The 21,516-nt window shown below is 34.2% G+C and overlaps 3 protein-coding genes across 3 annotated transcripts; 2 read left to right on the top strand and 1 right to left on the bottom strand.

Moving 5' to 3' along the window:
- Positions 1–154: 154 nt before the first annotated feature.
- Positions 155–5,047, top strand: LOC141672692 (calcium-dependent protein kinase 4-like). The gene is made up of 7 exons (XM_074479340.1): positions 155–806; positions 1,909–2,052; positions 2,158–2,310; positions 2,416–2,528; positions 3,481–3,648; positions 3,749–3,973; positions 4,532–5,047. The coding sequence occupies exons 1-7, from the start codon at positions 248–250 to the stop codon at positions 4,751–4,753; spliced, it is 1,584 nt and encodes a 527-aa protein (XP_074335441.1). The 5' UTR covers positions 155–247; the 3' UTR covers positions 4,754–5,047.
- A 566-nt stretch (positions 5,048–5,613) lies between these two features.
- Positions 5,614–9,382, top strand: LOC141672694 (large ribosomal subunit protein bL21c). The gene is made up of 5 exons (XM_074479342.1): positions 5,614–6,003; positions 6,946–7,026; positions 8,808–8,909; positions 9,000–9,074; positions 9,165–9,382. Exons 1-5 carry the CDS (start codon positions 5,671–5,673, stop codon positions 9,231–9,233), a joined length of 660 nt encoding a protein of 219 aa, XP_074335443.1. The 5' UTR covers positions 5,614–5,670; the 3' UTR covers positions 9,234–9,382.
- A 198-nt stretch (positions 9,383–9,580) lies between these two features.
- On the bottom strand, positions 9,581–13,533 carry LOC141672693 (putative membrane protein At4g09580). The gene is made up of 4 exons (XM_074479341.1): positions 12,919–13,533; positions 11,274–11,544; positions 10,992–11,162; positions 9,581–10,071 (listed from the first exon to the last, which is right to left on the bottom strand). Exons 1-4 carry the CDS (start codon positions 13,170–13,172, stop codon positions 9,940–9,942), a joined length of 828 nt encoding a protein of 275 aa, XP_074335442.1. The 5' UTR covers positions 13,173–13,533; the 3' UTR covers positions 9,581–9,939.
- Between the last annotated feature and the right edge of the window lie 7,983 nt (positions 13,534–21,516).

Raw genomic sequence — 21,516 nt, 5'->3', positions numbered from 1 at the left:
GTTTCTCTTATTGAGTTTATAATGTTAAAATCAGGTACTTCCCCACCATCCAACATTTACACATGTCAACCGAGAGAGATGAGAACAGCTTAAAGAAAGTAGACAGAGAGATTAAAAAGAATGATCCATCACAATTTCCTCATTTTCTCCACTATAATTCAGGATTTCTTGGACAAAAAATGGAGATGAAAAGAGAAGTGAAACAGATAGGATAGTTTGATCTGACCTGAGAACAAACATACCATCAATGAAGAGACCATCAGGAGCCTCTTCAGGCTCGAAAACCTCGAAACCGGCAACATCTATTCTTCCATATCAAACACCGAGACTCAGAGATCATTATTTGCTAGGCAGAAAACTGGGACAAGGCCAGTTTGGAACAACCTATTATTGCACGGAGAAATCTACTGGGGAGAATTTTGCATGCAAATCGATTGCCAAACGCAAGCTTTTAAGCAGAGACGATTATGATGATGTTTGGAGGGAGATTCAGATAATGCACCATTTGTCAGAACATCCAAATGTAGTTAGGATTAAAGGGGCTTATGAGGACAATGTGTTTGTGCATCTTGTGATGGAGTTGTGTAAAGGTGGTGAACTTTTCGATAGGATTGTACAAAAAGGTCATTATAGTGAGAAAAAAGCCGCGGAATTGATGAAAACTATTGTTGGAGTTGTGGAAGGTTGTCATGCTCTTGGTGTTATGCATCGCGATCTCAAGCCTGAAAATTTCTTGTTTGATTCTCCGGATGAGGATGCTAAGCTTAAGGCCATTGATTTTGGGTTGTCTGTCTTCTACAAGCCTGGTTTGTTCTTCATTTCCTTTGTTCATTTTAGTACATTGTTATAAAATGAATCATTTCGATTGAATTGAAAAGTGGCTGTGCTTAGTTATGTTACTGGACTTATGTTCATCTTCCAATTCCCCCAATTATCTCTTGCAAGTTACCCAGACTCTTCGGTTTTGGCTATCATGCATTGCATGTTGAGTCTAATTCTGGCCAAAATTCCGGCTCTTGGATCTGCATTGTGTCTAACATCCAGACCAGAGTCTGGATGAAATTGTTAATTAAAGAGTAATTAGTTTTGTGATTTGATCAACCAGTGTCCTAATGGTTACTACAATTTTCAACTTTGATGTTAATATGTAGTGTTCTTTTATCAATCTTGTTTTACCTTATACATGACATGACTGTTAGAAACCGGATCTATATTCTAACAGGGAGTAAAACCCGAGTCCTCCTCCCGCCAGTCTGAGCTCTGATACCATGTTAATGATACCATGTTAAAGAACCGGCTCATCTAAAACCTTAAGGTTTTAGAGAAAGGCCCAACCGGATCTATATTCTAACAATGACTTGCATCTAATTTGTTTGTAGAATTAATTTGTTATTGTGGACATCAAAATCGATGCTCATGTCTTGATTCTCTGTATGAAGTTTTGCGGAAAAATGATTTGTTTTCCATCTCTATTGGCAGAAATGTATAGTTTATGAGCTGGTGGCTTATGCTCAAAGATTACATTTAAACTAGTTATTCTATATTTAGCGATGCAACTTGATTACACTGGAACAAGGTAAATCAGGCTAGGTAATGCAGTAAAGCTACACTAGCACATTGTAATTCATTTGTAGCTTATCAAATGAAAGGCATCCTACATAAGTTGCTTGAATTCAAAAGCGACCATGCTTTAGTTCAGAGTAATGGTGATATGAAAAAACCATTGCTCATAGAGTAATGTTTCTATTTCACAGAAATAGAAACAGAACTTTTGTTAAGTTCCCGTCTATCTGATTCAAATTGACGATTTAGTGTAACATGATCCATCTTAATCTGTGATCTGAGTTCTTTTATTGCTAGGAAAGACATAATAAATTAATTATTACTTGCTATTTTTTTTGCAACCAGGTCATTACCTTACAGAAGTTGTTGGAAGTCCTTATTATGTTGCGCCTGAGGTGTTGCATAAATATTATGGACCTGAAGTTGACGTATGGAGTGCTGGCGTTATTCTATATATTTTACTATGTGGAGTTCCTCCCTTCTGGGCAGGTATTAGGAGTTAAAGTATCACATGTTGAGCTTAAGAGTTTTTACCTGTGTGTAGTAATTGTGGCAGTTGATGTTATTCCTCTTTGTTCTTATAATTTTTGGCAGAAACCGACTCTGGAATCTTCAGAGCAATTTTGAAAGGAAATATAGATTTTAAATCTGAACCATGGCCATCGATTTCAGATGGTGCAAAAGATCTAATAAGGAAGATGCTTGACAGGTCTCCTAAACAGAGAATAACTGCTCATGAAGTCTTATGTGAGCCATTGATATGCTTGATAGTTAGTACACTTTCGTAAGATTTATGTAGAAACTCTTTTGTCTTGATGTGATTCATGAACTTGCAACTGAATTCTATATCAGGCCATCCGTGGATCGTGGATGACATTGCCCCAGACAAGCCTTTGGACTCTGCAGTTCTGTCACGGTTGAAGCAGTTCTCAGCTATGAACAAACTGAAAAAGATGGCTTTGCGTGTATGGTCACCTTTGCATAAACCTTCTGATTACATTTGCAGTAAATATTCTATATCTATTATAGATTTAGATTTAAATCAATTTTTATCATGGCAAGATACTCTGTGAATAATTAGCAAGTTGTGCATTTTGTGCTAAGATATCAAGCTTTACAGTTATTATGACTTGGTTCTCGAGCACATATTTTGAGTTCTTTGTTTGATATTTATTATGACTTAATTGATTCAAATGATACCCCGTTAAGTTTGATGATTAAGCTGATATATGACCTACAGTTGAGTGACCACTTTGATATTTAACCCTATTAGTATGTGATAGAGCATGTTATATGATTAAGAATTCAAGAAGCAAGAATGAACACACAGATTTGACTTGGATGCTGATGACTATAGTACATAAATTGTAGTGGTTTGAATCTGACTCGAGCTTGGACATATAACTTCTTAACGAACCATGCTGGAGCTAACTGAACAACTAAAACCATATCCAATTGCCTAAACCTACTGAAATTTAAGCTCTGATCATGATGTTAAGCAAGAAAATTATAAACGTTACTCAAAATATTATAATATGCAAAAATTAAAGTCTTTTTAAAGTAAGCTTTTGGATGCAATAAAGACAGTCACAAAGCACAGGCACTAATGGTGTAGTTTCAGTACTATACAGACAAGGTTTTTCCATCAATTAGCTTGTTGTTAAACTATGCGTCTGGTTGATAGAATCCGTTCTTATTCATAATTGCATGTTATGCACTCATCTGTTTGCTAGGTGTATGTAGCTCATGTACAGGAACTGATATCATAATTTTAATTTGCCTGCCTCTGTTAAGCACTACGAGTGCTAAGCCAAAATAATCTCTTATGACTCAAGTCTGGAATGGAACCTTTTCAGCCAATGTATAAAGGAACATATGTAATGTCACATGATTCTTCGACTAACATACTATTTTCAGGTTATAGCAGAAAGTCTTTCTGAAGAAGAAATCGGTGGTTTAAAGCAATTATTCAAAATGATAGACACTGATAACAGTGGAACTATAACATTTGAGGAGCTGCAGAACGGGTTAAAAAGAGTGGGCTCTAATCTAATGGAGTCTGAGATCCAGGATCTTATGAACGCGGTACATCTTATTTTCTAATTATGCACCTTTTTTCTTAAACGAAAATATTTCTAAATGATCAATCATTTAAAATTTATAAACCTAAATGTCTGCTTGGCAGGCTGATATTGATAACAGTGGCACAATTGACTATGGTGAATTTCTCGCTGCAACCTTGCACATAAATAAGATGGAGAGGGAGGAGAACTTGGTCAGAGCATTCGCTTTCTTTGACAAGGATGGTAGTGGTTACATAACCATTGACGAGCTGCAACAGGCATGCAAAGATTTTGGTCTTGGTGATGTTAAACTGGACGAGATGATTAAGGAAGTTGATCAAGATAATGTAAGAGCTTCCTTCCATATTAGTACTAACTCTAATTTATGAATCTTTACAAAACAGATTTCTAGTTGGAATAGTGTCAGTTTATGAGCATATAAGTTAATTATTTATCGATACTCTTTAAGGTCTTTGTCATGGTACACTAACATTTACAACATGAAAACTCTGGGATTTTTAATCTTTCTGGAAGTATAGACTGTAACAAAGCATTGTAAAAAGCCGAGGACTCATTGGAAGGTAACACATATGGTAAAAAAGTACTCCATGTTAGTTATGAATGTCGAGTTGTGTAAGAGTACTGTAGTTTATCACTGCTCATGTCATTGCAGTACTTAGCAGATTAGTTATGCATTCAGATTACACTTGTATAGTACTTCTATAATTACTCGTAAAGTTGGAACTAAACGTGTACTAAACTTTTAAGGTTCGAAGGGGAACTTTCAAAATTGACTATAATATTTCCCTGATTCTAACTGTGACAGTTTAATAAGTTCTGTTTATGAACACTTCAGCAGAAATTGGTAATGTGACGCGGATGATTTTTCTTTTTGTCTTGTGCAGGACGGACGCATTGATTACAATGAGTTTGTTGCAATGATGAAGAAGGGTGCAGAAGCAGGAGCTGGGATTGGAAGCAGAACCATGAGAGGCAATCTTAACTTCAACTTAGCTGAAGCTTTAGGAGCTACAGACTCCACAGGTCTCGAAGGAGCTCTCGACTCTTTAAAAGTAGAACAAGCCCCTGGAAAACCAGAAGATGCTAGTGCCTCAGCTGATACTTGAAACAAGCAGATGCATATACTGAAAAATTTGAAAGTTGAAGAAAGTTGAAGATGCCAATCAACAATACCCTCTATACTCCTGTTTTGCTGTCACTTGTGACTTAGAATTAGATACCGTTTTTAACTTATAAGTTACTTATAAGATAAGTCAAACGAGCATATGGTATCAACATTGCATTTTAAGTTTTTCAGTTTTGGCTACTCAATTGCTTGGTTAAGAGTTGACACTGGGAATGCTCAGAGTTTGTATCTTCTGTAGTGTTGCTTGTTTTTTGAATCCTTCTATTTTGTAATTTGAGAGAAATTTTGTTAAGCTTAGACCTTAGTCATAACATAAAATTGATGTGATGTACATATTGTTCTTGGGAGTTTAATAATTATATGATACAATAATATTGTAATCGAGTCGATTCAAGCCGAATTCTAAGATGATTAAAAAAAATTGTCTCTCATTCAGGAAAGCAGCGTTCATGAAAAACAGTCCATCACTCACGAAAAACATTACTCTATTAGACTCCAAAATAATGATTATGTTCCAAAAAATAGACTTAATATCCGAGATGATTCACCACAATTTGAACTTGAAAATAAAATATTTTCATAATTAGAAATAATAAAAAACTCAACCTAAAGATAGAAAGTTATCAAATTTATGTAATCGTTGAGTTATAAACTTGCAATTAGATTACTAACACAATTATCTCAATTGTATAGAAGATCTTTTAACTTGTTATAAATCCATTGTTGTTTATTAAAAAAGTACCAAATATGAATATTTTCTTTATAAAAACAATAATTATATATATATATATTTTTAAAAAAATAAAAAGAAAAAAGAGTATAAAAAGGGAAGCAAAGAGGATAGGATAAAGCAGCAAAAAAAAACTGAGAATCTCTCCCACCATTTTCTTGAAAACCATGGCACTCACTCTCTCTCCCTCATCTCTCTCCTCTTCTTCTTACTCTCTCTCCTCTCCCAAGCAAAACCCACTTTCTCTTTCTCTCTCTAAACCTACCTGCAACTTTCTCTCTCACCATTTCTCTTCTCTCACTCTCTCCACTTCTCTCAAACCCACATTCTCATTTGTCACTAGACTCTCCCAAACTGACTCTTCTGCTGTTGTTGAGTCTGAATCCGGGCCAGAAACCGGGTCAGGACCCGAATTGGAGGAGGCCCAGGTTGTGGAAAGTCAGGTTGTTGAAGAATCAAGTGATGAGGCCAAGAAAGAAGGTGTCTTTGCTGTTGTTATGGTGAGTCTTGATTTTGGGTTGGATAAAGATTTGATGTTTATGTGGTTTGAGCATTTGGGTATTTAAAATTTGTGATTTTTTGATGGTTTGTGCTGAATTATGTTATGGTGAGTCTTGAATTTGGGTTGGTGAAAGTTTTGATTTTTATGTGTTTTGAGCATTTGGGTGTTTTAAATTTGTGATTTTTCGATGTTTTGTGCTGAGTTATGTTATGGTGAGTCTTGAATTTGTTTTGTAAAAGGATTTGATTTTAATGTGTTTTGAGCATTTGGGTGTGTTTTAAATTTGTGATTTTTTGATGTTTTGTGCTAAATTATTGTAGTGTTATTTGTACTGTTAATATGAATTGTAATGAAGATGTGTTGTTTGTTGTTTAAATTAGGATGCTGAATAATGTGTTATTAGTAAAGGTAATTGGGATTTCGATCGTGTTAGTAAGTTCATCAATGTGGTTTTCTATTACATGAATATGACAAAAATGTGTTGTTTTGGATATTGGAGTGAATTGAGCTGTGTCAGTGTCATTTTTCCGGTTTTGCATATGTAATTGAATTGGAAATTGATGTCGGCCATTGCCACCTCAATTGTTTAGTGTAATTTGAGAAATGTCTGGTTCTGTTGAATGACAAACATTACCAAGGGCGTTGAATGCAGAGCACCTGAGGAAGTACTGTAAGATTTTACAAATTTATTCATACAGGGATTTTTTCGTTTATTCCTCACCCTATTTTAGAGTTCTAGCTTAAGAATTTGCATATGTTTCTTATAGTCTGATATATGGGTACAGTTTGTATTTCATCCCCTATAGGATTCGTTCTTTTGGTTCCTTTTCCCTATATGTGACACATTGATGTTGTAAAACTTTGTTTTGTTGAAGTGCTTCTTTTAACTTTTTCTTCCTATATTTCGATGTGATTCAACATATTCATTGTTCTTTTATAGATCGGGGGTCGACAATATATTGTTTTCCCAGGGAGATTTCTTTATACTCAAAGGCTAAAAGGAGCAAATGTAAATGATAAAGTAAGCAATTCTGTATGGTTGTAAATGCTCTGTTTCTTCCTATATTGTTGAGCACTGAACTTAAGTCATCTACTTGTCATTAATATATAAAGATTGTTAATTTCTTAAATCCAACATTTTTACAGTATACAAGGAACGGACAATATCAGAAATAATTTTGTAGTAATTGTTGGCGGACTAGTAGGAATATAATGTTATCAATGCTAATTCATACTCTAGAGAATGGATAATATATCATCGTTTTTATGATACTACGATAAAGATAGATTGTCATATATGGTGTGATTGTCACACCATTACCGTTAAACTGATGTACTCTGGTCAATTATATAAATTGCTTTGCTGTGAGCATCTGCCGGACACAGTTTATAATGTATTAGAAGTTCTTTTAGAACTCCGAAATTTTCAGTAGCCAGGCTGAATATTCTTTTGTGGTCTACTACTACCACCGCTTGCAGTTATAAAAGTATCAAAATTTGGCTATCTATTGTTAAAATCCTTTGTACTGCAACATATATATCCAAATCTTCTGCAAAGTCTGAATCTCCAAGAAATTTCATTGCTCTAAACTGAGGATAACATATTTACATTAAAATTCATTACTGATGGTGCACGGAGGCTGACTACTGACATAAAACATCTGCTTGTTTGTAAACTTTTGGTGCAAAGACATGTTTAAAGGTCTAATGTGGAGATGTTTGCTGAGTCTATTATATACTTGCTTTAAGAGAGGATTATATTTTTGACAAGCTTAACAGACTATGTAGTATATATCATAGAGGAACCCGTAGTTTTTGTATTTACTACAATTCATATCAGATGCGACCCCTAAAGCCTAAATTTTGGGAGGGAAATACATAAGTTTTCCTTGTTACTAACAAATAAGTAAAAATAAATGAATTGGTGGAAATACTTTTAAAGTATATCGTTAAATGGGAATTCAACATATTAAACACGTCCATGAACTTCCTAAAAGAACAAAGTTAATGTGGAAAAGTTTATTGCTGTGAACAGAGAAGTCAGAAAACATAGTATTATGCAAATTTGAGACCCTAGAAAACTGGAAACCAAGTCTTACAAAGAAGTTGTAATTAGTTCCTAGCACGGAATCCAGTTTCAAAGAGTAAGGCTTTATTGAATGATTGGTTCAGCATGTATCATTAAAACAGATATATTGCCCTTGTTGAACCTATGGCCTATGCTTAAGGGTATTATGAGAGTACTAGGGGAATTCTTGTAGGGTACCTGCCATAAATCTCCAACCAAATAATTAAACTCCTTGCCTCTCTCTTGTTTCTGCTTGGTCTAAGTTAGTATGTCATATCCAAAATTGCACTAGTACAGCTCATAGTTTCCCAAACTGTAATCAATCATGCCTCTCAATCCAAAGAAGGTTAAAGTAATTGATATATCTGAACAGTTTTAAGATATTTCAGCGTATCTTCATATATGAGGCAGAAGTGTTGGCTATGTAAACACTTGTATTAATTTATAATTGCCGCAAAGTCGTGAAATTACAATATTCAGCTTAAGTCCACCCTGGATGCAATTGGAGGAGAATGTGCAATTTGTATGTTTGTTTTAGTTAGAATCCAAAAGTCAAAAAGTACTAAATTTTTGTGAAATTTTAATTGAAATTCTCTGGTTTGACTTGGTCAATGCTGCTTCTTAGATTACTAGAGTTTTGTTCGGGCACCCATGATATCTCATTTAACCTAGTCGAACTCTATTTGCTAATATTATTGTTGTATTGTTGCCTTACTCCATTATTACGCGTGTAGGTCATTTTGAACAAGGTGTTGCTGGTTGGAACAAAGACTAGCACGTACCTAGGACAGCCTGTGGTACCTAATGCTGCTGTGCATGCTGTAGTTGAAGAGCAGGTATGTTCTCATGAGTTTATACCATATTATGTAATTTGCTCTACTGCAGTTTGCTCCTTGCTTTTACTTACTCTTCTTGATCCTATATAGGGACTGAATGATAAAGTAATTGTCTACAAGTACAAGAAGAAGAAGAACTACAGACGGAACATTGGTCACCGACAGGTATGAACCTCATCCTATGATTCAATGAAATATATATATCTAATAGAATTATCTCGAAACTCAGAAATGCATGTTACTTCATCTGTGCAGCCAAATACACGTATAAGGATAATGGGCATCACAGGTTATGAGAATTCCCCAGCATTAACCCTTCCTTGAAATTTCCTTGCAAAGCTTCTAGTTTAGGCTGCCAAGTACACCACAAGGATTGTCAAGTTTGTAAAAGCCAATGTTGTTTATTGGATTATCAAATATTCAATTTCTGAAAATTTTCTTTTATATGACTAATTATTTTGTTTATCAGCCAAGACAGTCTTGTTCATAATATTCACATGAAGAGTATGATAAGTCACTAATATTCCCCCATAAAAGATCTCAGCCTCCCATAAAAGAAAAATAACACATGTATGATCTCAAGAAACTGTGTAGAAAAGTAAACCTTCTGAAGAAAGCATCAAAAGAAGTTGATTTATATTTTTAATGCAAAGACTGATTTAAATCATTGCTTGAATAAAACAGAACCGACTTTATATGATATATGTAACTGGTACAATCAATATTCTACCTACCAATAAAATACAGGATTTCTGGTACCTAGTTGTCCAGAAAATCACAAGGTAGGTAATGTGGTTAACATACAGATATGTAGCAAAAATATAACAAATTTTCTGTATGTTTTACAATAATGACCTATGTCATAGAAGTAAAGATGCCTTCCTGCAATGCATGGTGCTGCCGCACCAAACAAGAGTGGCCTTACACATGGTGAAATACGATCTTCCTCAGGTCAGACAACACAAGCATCGGATCACATACACGGTATGAAAAACTATCTTGTGACAATAGCAGGGGCTCAAATTAACTCTTATTCGTATATTCGCTTCCTCTTTAAAATTGTTGGAAGTATGGAGAAAAAGCCAATGAGGAAAAGCACAGACAATGTCTTAAAATCATATAAATCTTTAACAGATTTCAGATCCCCAAGGGCAAGACCAGCCTGAAAATAAAAAATGCAGGACATCAGGTTAGAGCGCATACTGAATGCATTTCCAAGTAAAATGACATACAAATTACTTTTGTGCAACTCCAATTCATGGTAGAAAACAAGACCACTGAGATATTACAATATCGGAGGCTTTTGGTCCTGTAGATAAAATATATAGCAAATGAACATTTCAAAATTTCAGAAGAGGTCCTAAACCTATTTTATGTTTTGAAAACCAAGTTGCTAAACTAAAATACTCTTGTAGAACATCACCATGTGTTGTAAAATAGTTGATAAACAAAACATAATTTCACAAACCATTTTTAAGTTTCTAACATATATTTGTAGCAATCCATGTTAGACTTGGTACTATTTTATCATTTTTCGTAATTTGATTGTCAGCCTAAATACATTAAGCAACCCGAGGGTCTTTTACATGAATTAGAAGAAAAAATGATAAAAGGAAAACAAAAATAAGGGAATCGACACAGGGAAAATGCAGGAATGCTTTCAAGTTTCAACAAAAATGACTAAACTATAGTACTTATTACCCAATTAAATTGTTTAAGCTGTTAGCTATCAGATGCAAAAAATCTTCGAAAAACAATTATACGGTAAAAATTTATATGTTATCCTTATCCAAGCGTTTTTAATGATCATGCGTGCTACAATTACCAATAGTTGTATTCATGCAAGTTCTGAGGTAACATATAATTAGTTATGTACATCAGTAATCTATATGGAATGGAAGTAGTTAAAGCCACATAGGAAAAACATTAAAAAATAGAGGAAAAGAAAATCAAAACTTGCCACAAGTATAGTACAAGAGTTAAAAAACAAAGAATTTGAGTGATATGCACCGCTGGCTGTTTAGAAAAAAATTGTATGACTTTGAACTAATTGGATTGAAATAGAAGTAATGAGATACTTACTCTAACAGTGATATAAGAAGCTGGAATAAGGCCGATCACAGTGGCAGTAAAGAACACGTGAAATGGGATATCCATTATTGGTGATGCTAGATTGATAAAAAGATTAGGCAAAGTTGGGGTTATTCTCAGGAAAAGCATGTAATTCAGCAACTTGTCCCTGCGCTTTGCTATCTGCATCACCAAGTTACAAGTTAGAATGATACAATAAAATAAATAAAATCTGGATTCAAACTCTTTTACACAAAAAGAGAAAAAGACCAATTTATTAAAAGCAAAAGCTACCTCTCCCTGGAAGAATTTCAACTTTTCAGGCCATAACCAGCTGACAATAGGTCTGCCAATTAACTTGGACAGAAAATAGCAGGATGATGCTCCAGCTGTGGCATTGAAAACAACCAAAAATATTCCTTTTATAACACCAAAGAGTGCGCCAGCTAACAATGACATGAAAATGGTCCCCGGGATCATAAATGTTTGCATAAATATGTAAGTGGCGCAATAACCCAGAATAAACTTTGCAGGATAATGACTAGCATACAATGCCAGATGTTCTCTGCAGAAAATATTCAGAATAATCATCACCAATCCCACATAGACAAAAGAAGTAGAGAAAAAAAGTTAATAACATCTTTAATGTAATAAACATGTCAAGTACCCCTGCATAACCACATAATAGATATTCACGGAAAAAAGGTCACAAAGCAATAATTAAATCAACATTAGACATGATACATATACACTCATATTTACTCACAAAACTGAAAAGAAAGACAAAACCGGACAAATAATGAATATCAGTCAAATAACTTAAGTATTAAAAATTGCTGTTAGCGTACTAAACACAGGATTCAACAAATGCCATCTAGAGTCTCATATAACCACTACATCACGATTTGTCAACAACACAATTAATCATAAATTGCACATCACCATCTCAAAACAGAACTTTTTAAGTCCCAACAACATACATTGTCCCAAGTAAGCATTCCACATAACCAATAAACCGGACCTTAAAGCACAATTCAAATAACATATCCATTCTTAATCTTTTAACAAAAACTAAAAGATACATATTTACTAAAACCTCTATCAATTAATATTTAATAGCACCAAAAATAATTATCAACTTATCAAGATCCTTTACATGTCATGTTCAATTACAGTATCTATTAAACCATAACCGACAAAAAAATGTAATAATATCAAGATCTTACTTATATCAAATTAATAGCCTAAAAAACTTCATTCATTAACATCCAGATCATTAATATACCGAGTTAAAAAATACACTGTATCTACTATAATGAACCCAATAAAAAGCATTAGCTTACCTACAAACTCAATTTTATATTAATAGCTTCCGAGAACTTCAATAAATTCTCGAGATTACAAATTTATCAAGGTTACATTAAAAGCATTTATACTTTCAAGTACTAATTCATCTAACAACAAAAAATTATATTAATTGCTTCCGAGAACTTAATTAACTTGTGAAAATCACATTACCGCCTTTAAATCCATTAAGTACTAAATCATCCCGATTATCGAGGCACATAACAACTAAATACGGGGTTATTACTTTATCGAGTATTAAAAACATCTAAACGCATAACAAAACAGCTAAATTTAAAGATTCCGAACACAAAAGCACATAGCAATTAAATACATAGTTAATAGTTTATCAAGTATTAATTTATAGAAACACATAATAAAACAGCTAAAGACAAAGATCTGAACACAAAATGCACATAACAACTAAATTCAAGGTTATAGTTTATCGAGCATTAATTTTTTGAAGATTCCGAACACAAAAGCACATAACAACTTAAATACGAGGTCACTAGTTTATCAAGTATTAAGTTATCGAAACAGGTAAAAAACAGCTAAAATCGAAGACTAGGAACACGAAAAAGTCGAAAACACGTACTTAAGCAATCTGAGATCAGCGATCGTCCTCGGCAACTTCAACTTCCCATACTCAGCATCCGGCATTGTCAAGTAAATACAAAACAAACCTATACTAAACACCGTAAACACGGCGATCGCCGCCATAAACTCCCACCGATTCGCCGCCACAGCTTTGGCGCCGACCGGTTTCTTCGTCGTCGGCGAGTCTTCGCCGTTCTCTTCGTCGACAATCAACCTGCTCGTGTCGATCAACAAGCTCCGAGGCGCCGCCATGGATAAAGGTCGGATCTTTACGCAAAAAGCCCTAGTTTTTGTCAATTAGTTGCATTTGGGAGTGAATCAAGTGAGGAATTAGGGTTTTGGAAGGTGAATTTGAAGGTGAGAGATGTGAATTGAAGTTAAGTGAATTGAGATTAATGAAATTTAGGGTTTGAAATTGGGGATTTTATATTTCGTTGGAGTGAGATGGCGTAAACGTATATATATAAATCTCTCTCTCTGTGTCTCTCTCAATCTCTCTGAGTCTCTCTCTCTCCGTGTGTTGAAGAGAAAGTGTTGAATTGGGCACGTTATTCAAGAAAACGTGAATGCAAGCTCGACTTGAACAAGTGTGTGTTTGTATTAATTGAGTTGTTTTATGTCATTCTGATTTCTGACTCATCTAGAAGAACAAATATTTAACATGAAAAATAATTTTTTACATGTATGTATTTTATTTTAATCAATTTTAATCAATTTTAATCAATATCAATATTCAATATATTCTTAATGCACGCTACTGAAGGTATGCATATTTTACATAGAAAAGGATACAAAGGTAAATTATGCATATTTTACATAGAAAAGGATACAAAGGTAAATTACTAATTAAAAATAACCAACTTAGACCCATTTTATAACCCATTTAACATCTTAACCCGTTTTTCAAATGCAACACCATTTGAATTTTACTAACTGATTCTGCTAATAAAGGAAAGTTTTGAGCAAAGATCAAGCAAATCAGCAACATAATTGTCGGAGTTGTCAAGACTTTCCTAATGAAGATGAAGTTAATGTTTCGTAATTCAGTTTTCAATTTCTAATTGTCAAATGGTCTCCTCCAAATTATCTTCAAACATGAAGAATGGTGAAACTCCGCCCTCAAGCTCTGACTCAGGCATGTAATCGGTTGTGTTAATAGTTTCATATTAAAGCTTGATTTGATCAGTTTATTTTATATATCAATTTGCACCTGATGCTAGGTCGAAAGAGAGTTTTGGTTGATTCTCAGACTACTGCATTGTTAGGTAATGAATAACACACAGGGGTGAATGTGTTTTACTGTTTTTAGATCATATTTTTATTATGTTCTTGATGATAATCCTAAAATCTAATGATTGGAAGCTGTTCCATGATATGTGAACTTAAACTTTTATATATGGATCTAAGTATTGTCTTAGTAAAATTCATAGATAAATAGAGTTGAAACTAGTAGCTTGTAAAAGTTTAAAATGAAGAATGTGTCATTTGTCCCACATTGAAAATAAAAAAAATGAGAATTTTATTTATTTGTGATTTAATTTTTAATTAGAATTAGTTTATCAGTCGGGCTGGGTTATTGTTTCTGTTGGGCTTGGTCACTTTGTAAGTGGGCTGAGTCAGATTCAATGAATCTGGACATGTAACTAATAATATATATTCATAATTAAAAACATTAAAACTGATTTAATGTGTGGATTAAATACAAAAGCTGTGACATTTTATTTAAATTCAAAATCAACAGTTTTGATTTATGTATTAAATGAGAAGTTTTGATTTCTGATATTAAAGTCTATTAAATTCTATTAATGTCAGGGTGTTCAGTTACACTTAGCCTCTACTATAAACAGAGACCTAAATTGTTGATGGAAAAATACACTACAACACCACACCTATATTCTCTTCTTCTCTCTGTTTTCTCTTCTCTCCCAAACACCATTCTGAGCTGCTGATTTTTCCGGCGACTGAGGTGCTAGTCGAAGTAGGATTTGTTGTTGCTGTGAACATCAAGTCCAGAGCTGTTTTATACTGGAGGAGGCATTGCAAGCAACCCAACGCAGCAGAAGGGGGCAATTATCTCTTCAAGAGCAGTCAGGGTTTCGAGCAAGGTCTGGCGACTCGGCTGATTATTTTCTTGTTGCATTGTACCCGTTAGCTACCATTGCTTTTCTGTTTCTTTTCACTGTGTTAAAGTTATGGTTACTGGTACATATTCTGTTCTTTCTTTGTTCTTACAGTTGCTAATATGCATGTTGTTTACCTACATGTTTTGTTTCGTTAATTGTTATCTTGGCCTTGACTTGCTAAATATGTTATATAATTGCCTCTATGTTGCTGTAGTAGTCAATATTTCCAACAATAGATAGCGTATTTTTTTAACTACCTAAAAAAAGAGAAGAAAAAGATTGCTTATATTAGAGCTACAAGAGTAATTTTTTAAAATTTTAAGAATCTCTTTTTTCTTCTCATTTTTAACATCTATAGCAAACTCGTATCTTTATAATGACTATTGAGTGACTTGAATCTTTATAATGACTTTTTAATTTGAAATTAGAAGGAATGCTAACTTTTTTTTTGTTTCAACAGACTTCTACTAAAAAAAGGTTACGAAAATATATATGTAAATTAGGAAATAAATAATAATTTTATTGGTGCAAATAAGAAATAATTGTTGCTTACTTAAATATAAGGTATGAGAGGTGTATGTTCCATATAAAAGGGACTGTTGTTGTAGTGCAATTTTACATCAAATTGTTGCTGGACATCTCGGTTCAAGAACAACACAAGTCCAAACAGGGACATGTGATGCCAACTGAGCACGATACCTCGAAGGTAAACGTAGCAACTGTAGGACAGAAAAGGAAGGCTGTTGCTAAGAAAGTTAATAGTAATAAACCTAGAGTGACAAGGACAAGGCCAAGAAACCTAAGGCAAACAAACCATGTTGGTCTTGTGGGCAGGTTGAGCCCTAGAGTAAGGACTGCCCTACAAAGAAAGCGAAGAAAACCGAGGTGGTAGCGCAAGCGAATGCTGTGCTTGGAACCGCAAGTGGGCCCGTAGTGAACATGGTTGTTGGTGAGGCTACGGCTTCTGAAACCGACATTGACCGGTATGTATCCTACAACCCTGTAATATTTTCTACCTATCTGTCAAATGAATGGTTGATAGATACTGGAGCTAATGTGCATATTTGTGCTGATATTAGTTTATTTGTATCTTACCAACAGAGTCATAGCTTGACTGTGAAGATGGGGAATGCTAGTGCTGCTCAAGTACATGAAGTTGGAAATGTGGATCTGAAGTTCCCTTCAGGACGTATTCTATCTCTGACTAGAGTGCATCATGTTCCCGACATGCGTAGAAATATAATAAGTGGAAGCTGTTTAGTTTCTAGTGGTTTTGAAATTTCTTTTAAATGTAATAAAGTAGTTCTTATTCATACTGGTACATTTTTTGGCAAGAGTTACTTGTCAAATGGTTTATTTGTTATTAATGTTGAACCCGTTTTCGGGAATTTGAATAATAATATTATTCCTTCTGTTAACTGTATTGAATCCTCGAATATATGGCATGGTAGACTAGGTCACTTAAACTTTGGTGCTCTTAAGAATATGATGAACTTAGAGTTGAATCCAAAACAGTCCATAGAAAAGAATTCTAAATGTCAAGTATGTGTGTCTGCTAAACAAATAAGGAAACCTTTTCATAACATTGTTAGGGATTCAGACTTGTTAGATTTAGTACACACTGATATTTGTGAATTTGGTGGTGTGTTGACCAAAGACCAGTTTAGATACTTTATTACTTTTATAGATGATAAGTAGTAGATATTGTTATGTTTATTTACTTAGACATAAGGATGAAACACTTAGTAAATTCATTATATATAAAACTGAAGTAGAAAAACAAACTAGTAAGTTATTTAAACGTTTGAGATCTGATAGAGGTGGTGAGTAAACGAGTAACGCTTTTAATGAATTTTGTGCAAATAATGGTATAGTTCATGAAGTTACTCCACCATACACACCTGAGTCTAATGGGGTTGCTGAGCGAAAGAACAGAACATTTAAATATATGATTAATAGTATGCTTATTAACTCTGGGTTGCCTAAATATATGTGGGGAGAGGCACTAAATACGGCGTGCCATATTTTGAATAGAGCCCCTCTGAAACACATGGATAAGACACCCTTGGAGTTATGGAAAGGCGGGATGACTAGTCTTAAGTATCTTCGTGTGTGGGGGTGCCTTGCTAAGGTGATTGTTCCTGAACACAAGAGAAATAAACTAGGTCCGAAAACCGTTGACTGTATCTTTCTGGGCTATCTTGAAACCACCACAACTATGAGATTTTTGGTATTAAAATCTGACATAGAAGGTATAGTGGCAAACACGATAGTTGAATTTCGAGATGTTACATTATTTGTGGATGTCTACCCTATGAAGACTGGAATACCCGAAACGACTTCTGAGGAAGATCCTACTCACACATCGAGTTCTATTCTTGATCATGTGGAAAAGATGACAAATGTGGGGGCGGAACCTAGTAGTAGCTCTATTCCTAAGGAAGTAGAGGAACCAAGGAGAAGTAAGTGTGCAAAGCTAGTTAAGGATTTTAGAAGTGATTTTATCACTTACAATGTCGAGGACGAACCTTTAACTTTCTGATAAGCTATGGATTCTTCGGAGTCTAGGCATTGGAAGGGCGTTGTGAAGAGTGAAATTGACTCTATTGTTTCTAATGAAATATGGGAGTTGGTTGATCTCCCTCCTGGGTGTTCTACTATCGGGTGCAATTGGGTCTTTAAAAGGAAGTTGAACCCTGACGGCTCAAAAGATAAGTACAAGGCTAGACTGGTAGCTAAGGGTTTTAAGTAGAAAGAAGGAATTGATTACTTTGATACATACTCTCCGGTTGCAAGGATGGTAACAATCTGAATGCTTATAGCATTGGCTTCCGTCCATGGTCTTATCATCCATCAGATGGATGTAAAGACCGCTTTTCTTCATGGTGAACTTGAAGAAGAGATTTATATGGACCAGCTTGAGGGATTTGTTGCATCTGGAAATGAAAGAAAAGTATGTAAGTTGATCAAGTCCATCTATGGCTTGAAACAAGCTCCCAGGGATTGGCATAAAAAGTTTGATGAAACTGTATTGCCATTTAGTTATATGATTAATGAAAGTGACAAGTGTGTCTACACCAAAGTTAAAGGTAGTGAGTGTGTTATCTTGTGCCTATATATGGATGACATCTTATTGTTTGGAATCAATATTGAGATTATTAAAGAGACAAAATAATTCTTGAAAAGATATTTTGAAATGAAGGATATGGGTGAGGCTAGTGTGATTCTTGGAATCAAACTGATTTAGTCGGCTAAGGGAATAACCTTGACTCAATCTCATTATATAGAGAAATCTATACTTGAGAAATATGGTTATTCACGGTGTAGAATCGCTAGTACACCCTATGATCCTAAAGTTTCCCTTGCCAAGAATACTTCAGGAGTTCCTGTGTCTCAGTTAAGGTATTCTCAGATTATTGGGAGCTTGCAGTATCTTGCTAACTGTACTAGACCAGATATTTCATATTTTGTATCTAAGTTGGATAGATATACGAGCTGTCCAAACAGAACTCATTGGGATACTCTTGATAGAGTACTTAGATATCTAAAAGGCACAATGTACCTTAGTTTACACTACAGGAGATTTCCTGGTGTGCTTGAAGGGTACAGTGATGCAAGTTGGATAGCTAAGAAGTCTAGTTCCAATGGAGTGACTGGATATGTGATTACCTTGGCTGGTGGAGCAATATCCTGAAAGTCAAGCAGGCAGACTATAGTGACTCGGTCTACATTTGAGCCTGAGTTGTGTGCACTAGATGCCACGGGGACGGAGGCTGAATGGTTACACGTACTTATGTCTGCGATACCTGTAGTAAGAAGACCGCTTCTTGCTATTGCTATTCATTGTGATAGTCGAACAACTATCGACAAGATTAGTAGTAAAAAGCATAATGCTAAAACAAAGTGACACATCCAAGTTAGACTCAAGTCTATAAGGGGTTTAGTGTCTGATAGGATTATAGCTATAGAGTTCATAGGAACTTAGAATAATATAGCTGATCCAATACACATGAGAGGAGATCCCTCGAAGTGTATTCAATGTGGTAATAACAAGCTGTAAGGATGAATTGGTAGTACATTTGCTACATAGATGATACTACTGTATCTGAGTCTATCCTATGTAAACCTAGAAGACACTGACACTTCTAGAAAAGCAAGAGTGTTAAAACTCTGAATGAGATCAAGTCATTTGACGAGATAGAAGCAGTATATCTCTGGAGATGCCCAGCTAAGTGAATGTAATTGTGTGGTCGCAATTAGAGGAAAGGGTTATTCCTTGAAGTATTCGACGAACAGGATCGAGACATGACCATTAATGTCTCAAAGCCGTAGATTGGCACCATAGCCGATTGACTTGTCGTCGTCTATGGAACATGGTTATACTAAACGGATTAAGATTCAAGGTGAAACATTCCATCTGAATTCGATAGCCATTGAAGTAGAGGACTTATGAGGGTTCAAACCCGGAAGGGTACCGACTCTGAAAAACAAGTCATGATGAAAAACCTGATCGTATTTCTGTATGGATTTGTGGAAGATTGTTAGAAAAATCGGATTTTAGATCATAATTTTTATTATGTTCTTGAAAATAATCCTAAAATCTAATGATTGGAAGCTGTTCCATGATATGTGAACTTAAACTTTTATATATGGATCTAAGTATTTTCTTAGTAAAATCCATAGAGAAATAGAGTTGAAACTAGTAGCTTGTAAAAGCTTGAAATGGAGAATGTGTCATTTGTCCCACATTGAAAATAAATAAAGTGAGGATTTTATTTATTTGTGATTTAATTTTTTTAATTAGAATTAGTTTATCAGTCGGGCTGGGTTATTGTTTCTGTTGGGCTTGGTCACTTTGTAAGTGGGCTGAGTCAGATTCAATGAATCTGGACATGTAACTAATAATATATATTCATAATTAAAAATATTAAAACTGATTTAATGTGTGGATTAAATACAAAAGCTGTTACATTTTATTTAAATTCAAAATCAGCAGTTTTGATTTATGTATTAAATGAGCAATTTTGATTTATGTATTAAATGAGCAGTTTTGATTTCTGATATTAAAGTCTATTAAAATCTATTAATGTCAGGGTGTTCAGTTACACTTAGCCTCTACTATAAATAGAGGCCTAAATTGTTGATGAAAAAATACACCACAACACCACACCTACATTCTCTTCTCTCCCAAACACAATTCTGAGCTGCTGATTTTTCCGGCAACTGAGGTGCTAGTCGAAGTAGGATTTGTTGTTGCTGTGAACATCAAGTTCAGAGCTGTTTTATACTGGAGGAGGCAATGCAAGCAACCCAACGCAGCAGGTGGGGGCAATTATCTCTTCAAGAGCAGTCAGAGTTTCGAGCAAGGCCTTGCGATTCAGCTGATTATCTTCTTGTTGCATTGTACCCGTTAGCTACCATTGCTTTTATGTTTCTTTTCACTGTGTTAAAGCTAAGTTATGGTTACTGGTACACTTTCTGTTATTTCTTTGTTCTTACAGTTACTAATATTCATGCTGTTTATCTACATGTTTTGTTTCGTTAATTGTAATCTTGGTCTTGGTTTGCTAAATATGTTATATAACTGCCTCTATGTTGCTGTAGTAGTCAATATTTCCAAGGATAGATAGCGTATTTTTTTAACTACCTAAAAAAAGAGAAGAAGAAGATTGCTTATATTAGAGCTACAAGAGTAATTTTTTAAAATTTTAAGAATCTCTTTTTTCTTCTCATTTTTAACATCTATAGCAAACTCGTATCTTTATAATGACTATTGAGTGACTTGAATCTTTATAATGACTTTTTAATTTGAAATTAGAAGGAATGCTAACTTTTTTTTTGTTCCAACAGACTTCTACTAAAAAAAGGTTACAAAAAAATATATGTAAATTAGGAAAGAAATAATAATTTTATTGGTGCAAACAAGAAATAATTTTTGCTTACTTAAATATAAGGTATGGGAGGTGTATGTTCCATATAAAAGGGACCGTTGTAGTGCAATTTTACATCAAAATTTTTAGTTTTTAAATTAGGAAATGAAATAATCAGTCTGTTGAACTTGCTCTTAAATTATGTTATATTAATAAATTTTTCATTTAGTGGAATTCGATTTATTAATAATTTATAAGTAAAGAGTTGACATAAAAAAGAACTTTAGGACACACACATTAACCGATATGATAACTTATTTAGAGGCACATTTTATATTTATTTTAGCATAAAAAACATTTTATATTTATTTTAAATAATGAATTAAGTGTCTCTTTATGTGTTCATAGTTTTTGTCACAGGTGACTCAATTGACTCGAATTTGAGTTGCAATTTTTTTCTGCTATAATTTACAAGTCACTCATATGCAATGTGTGTAATTTTGGTATTCTGATAATTAAATATGGAGATGACATTTGCCACTGAAAATTCAAGTCTACTGTCCCATTTATTTCACAAAAATATAAACTTGAATATGGAGATAA

Source organism: Apium graveolens, chromosome 7, assembly GCF_009905375.1.
Source record: "Apium graveolens cultivar Ventura chromosome 7, ASM990537v1, whole genome shotgun sequence".
NCBI classification, from domain to species: Eukaryota; Viridiplantae; Streptophyta; class Magnoliopsida; order Apiales; family Apiaceae; genus Apium; species Apium graveolens.
This window is presented reverse-complemented; position numbering and strand designations above follow the sequence as displayed.

Bases quoted from the DNA above. Each gene is read 5' to 3' on its own strand.
- LOC141672692 (XM_074479340.1), top strand. From the start codon at position 248: ATGAAGAGACCATCAGGAGCCTCTTCAGGCTCGAAAACCTCGAAACCG. The intron at 2,311-2,415 runs GTGAGCCATTGA...ATTCTATATCAG, and splicing joins AACTGCTCATGAAGTCTTAT to GCCATCCGTGGATCGTGGAT. The intron at 2,529-3,480 runs GTATGGTCACCT...TACTATTTTCAG, and splicing joins TGAAAAAGATGGCTTTGCGT to GTTATAGCAGAAAGTCTTTC.
- LOC141672694 (XM_074479342.1), top strand. From the start codon at position 5,671: ATGGCACTCACTCTCTCTCCCTCATCTCTCTCCTCTTCTTCTTACTCT. The intron at 6,004-6,945 runs GTGAGTCTTGAT...GTTCTTTTATAG, and splicing joins GTGTCTTTGCTGTTGTTATG to ATCGGGGGTCGACAATATAT. The intron at 7,027-8,807 runs GTAAGCAATTCT...TTACGCGTGTAG, and splicing joins GAGCAAATGTAAATGATAAA to GTCATTTTGAACAAGGTGTT.
- LOC141672693 (XM_074479341.1), bottom strand. From the start codon at position 13,172: ATGGCGGCGCCTCGGAGCTTGTTGATCGACACGAGCAGGTTGATTGTC. The intron at 11,163-11,273 runs GTAGCTTTTGCT...TTGGTGATGCAG, and splicing joins TGAAATTCTTCCAGGGAGAG to ATAGCAAAGCGCAGGGACAA. The intron at 10,072-10,991 runs GTAAGTATCTCA...TTTTATTTTCAG, and splicing joins CTTCTTATATCACTGTTAGA to GCTGGTCTTGCCCTTGGGGA.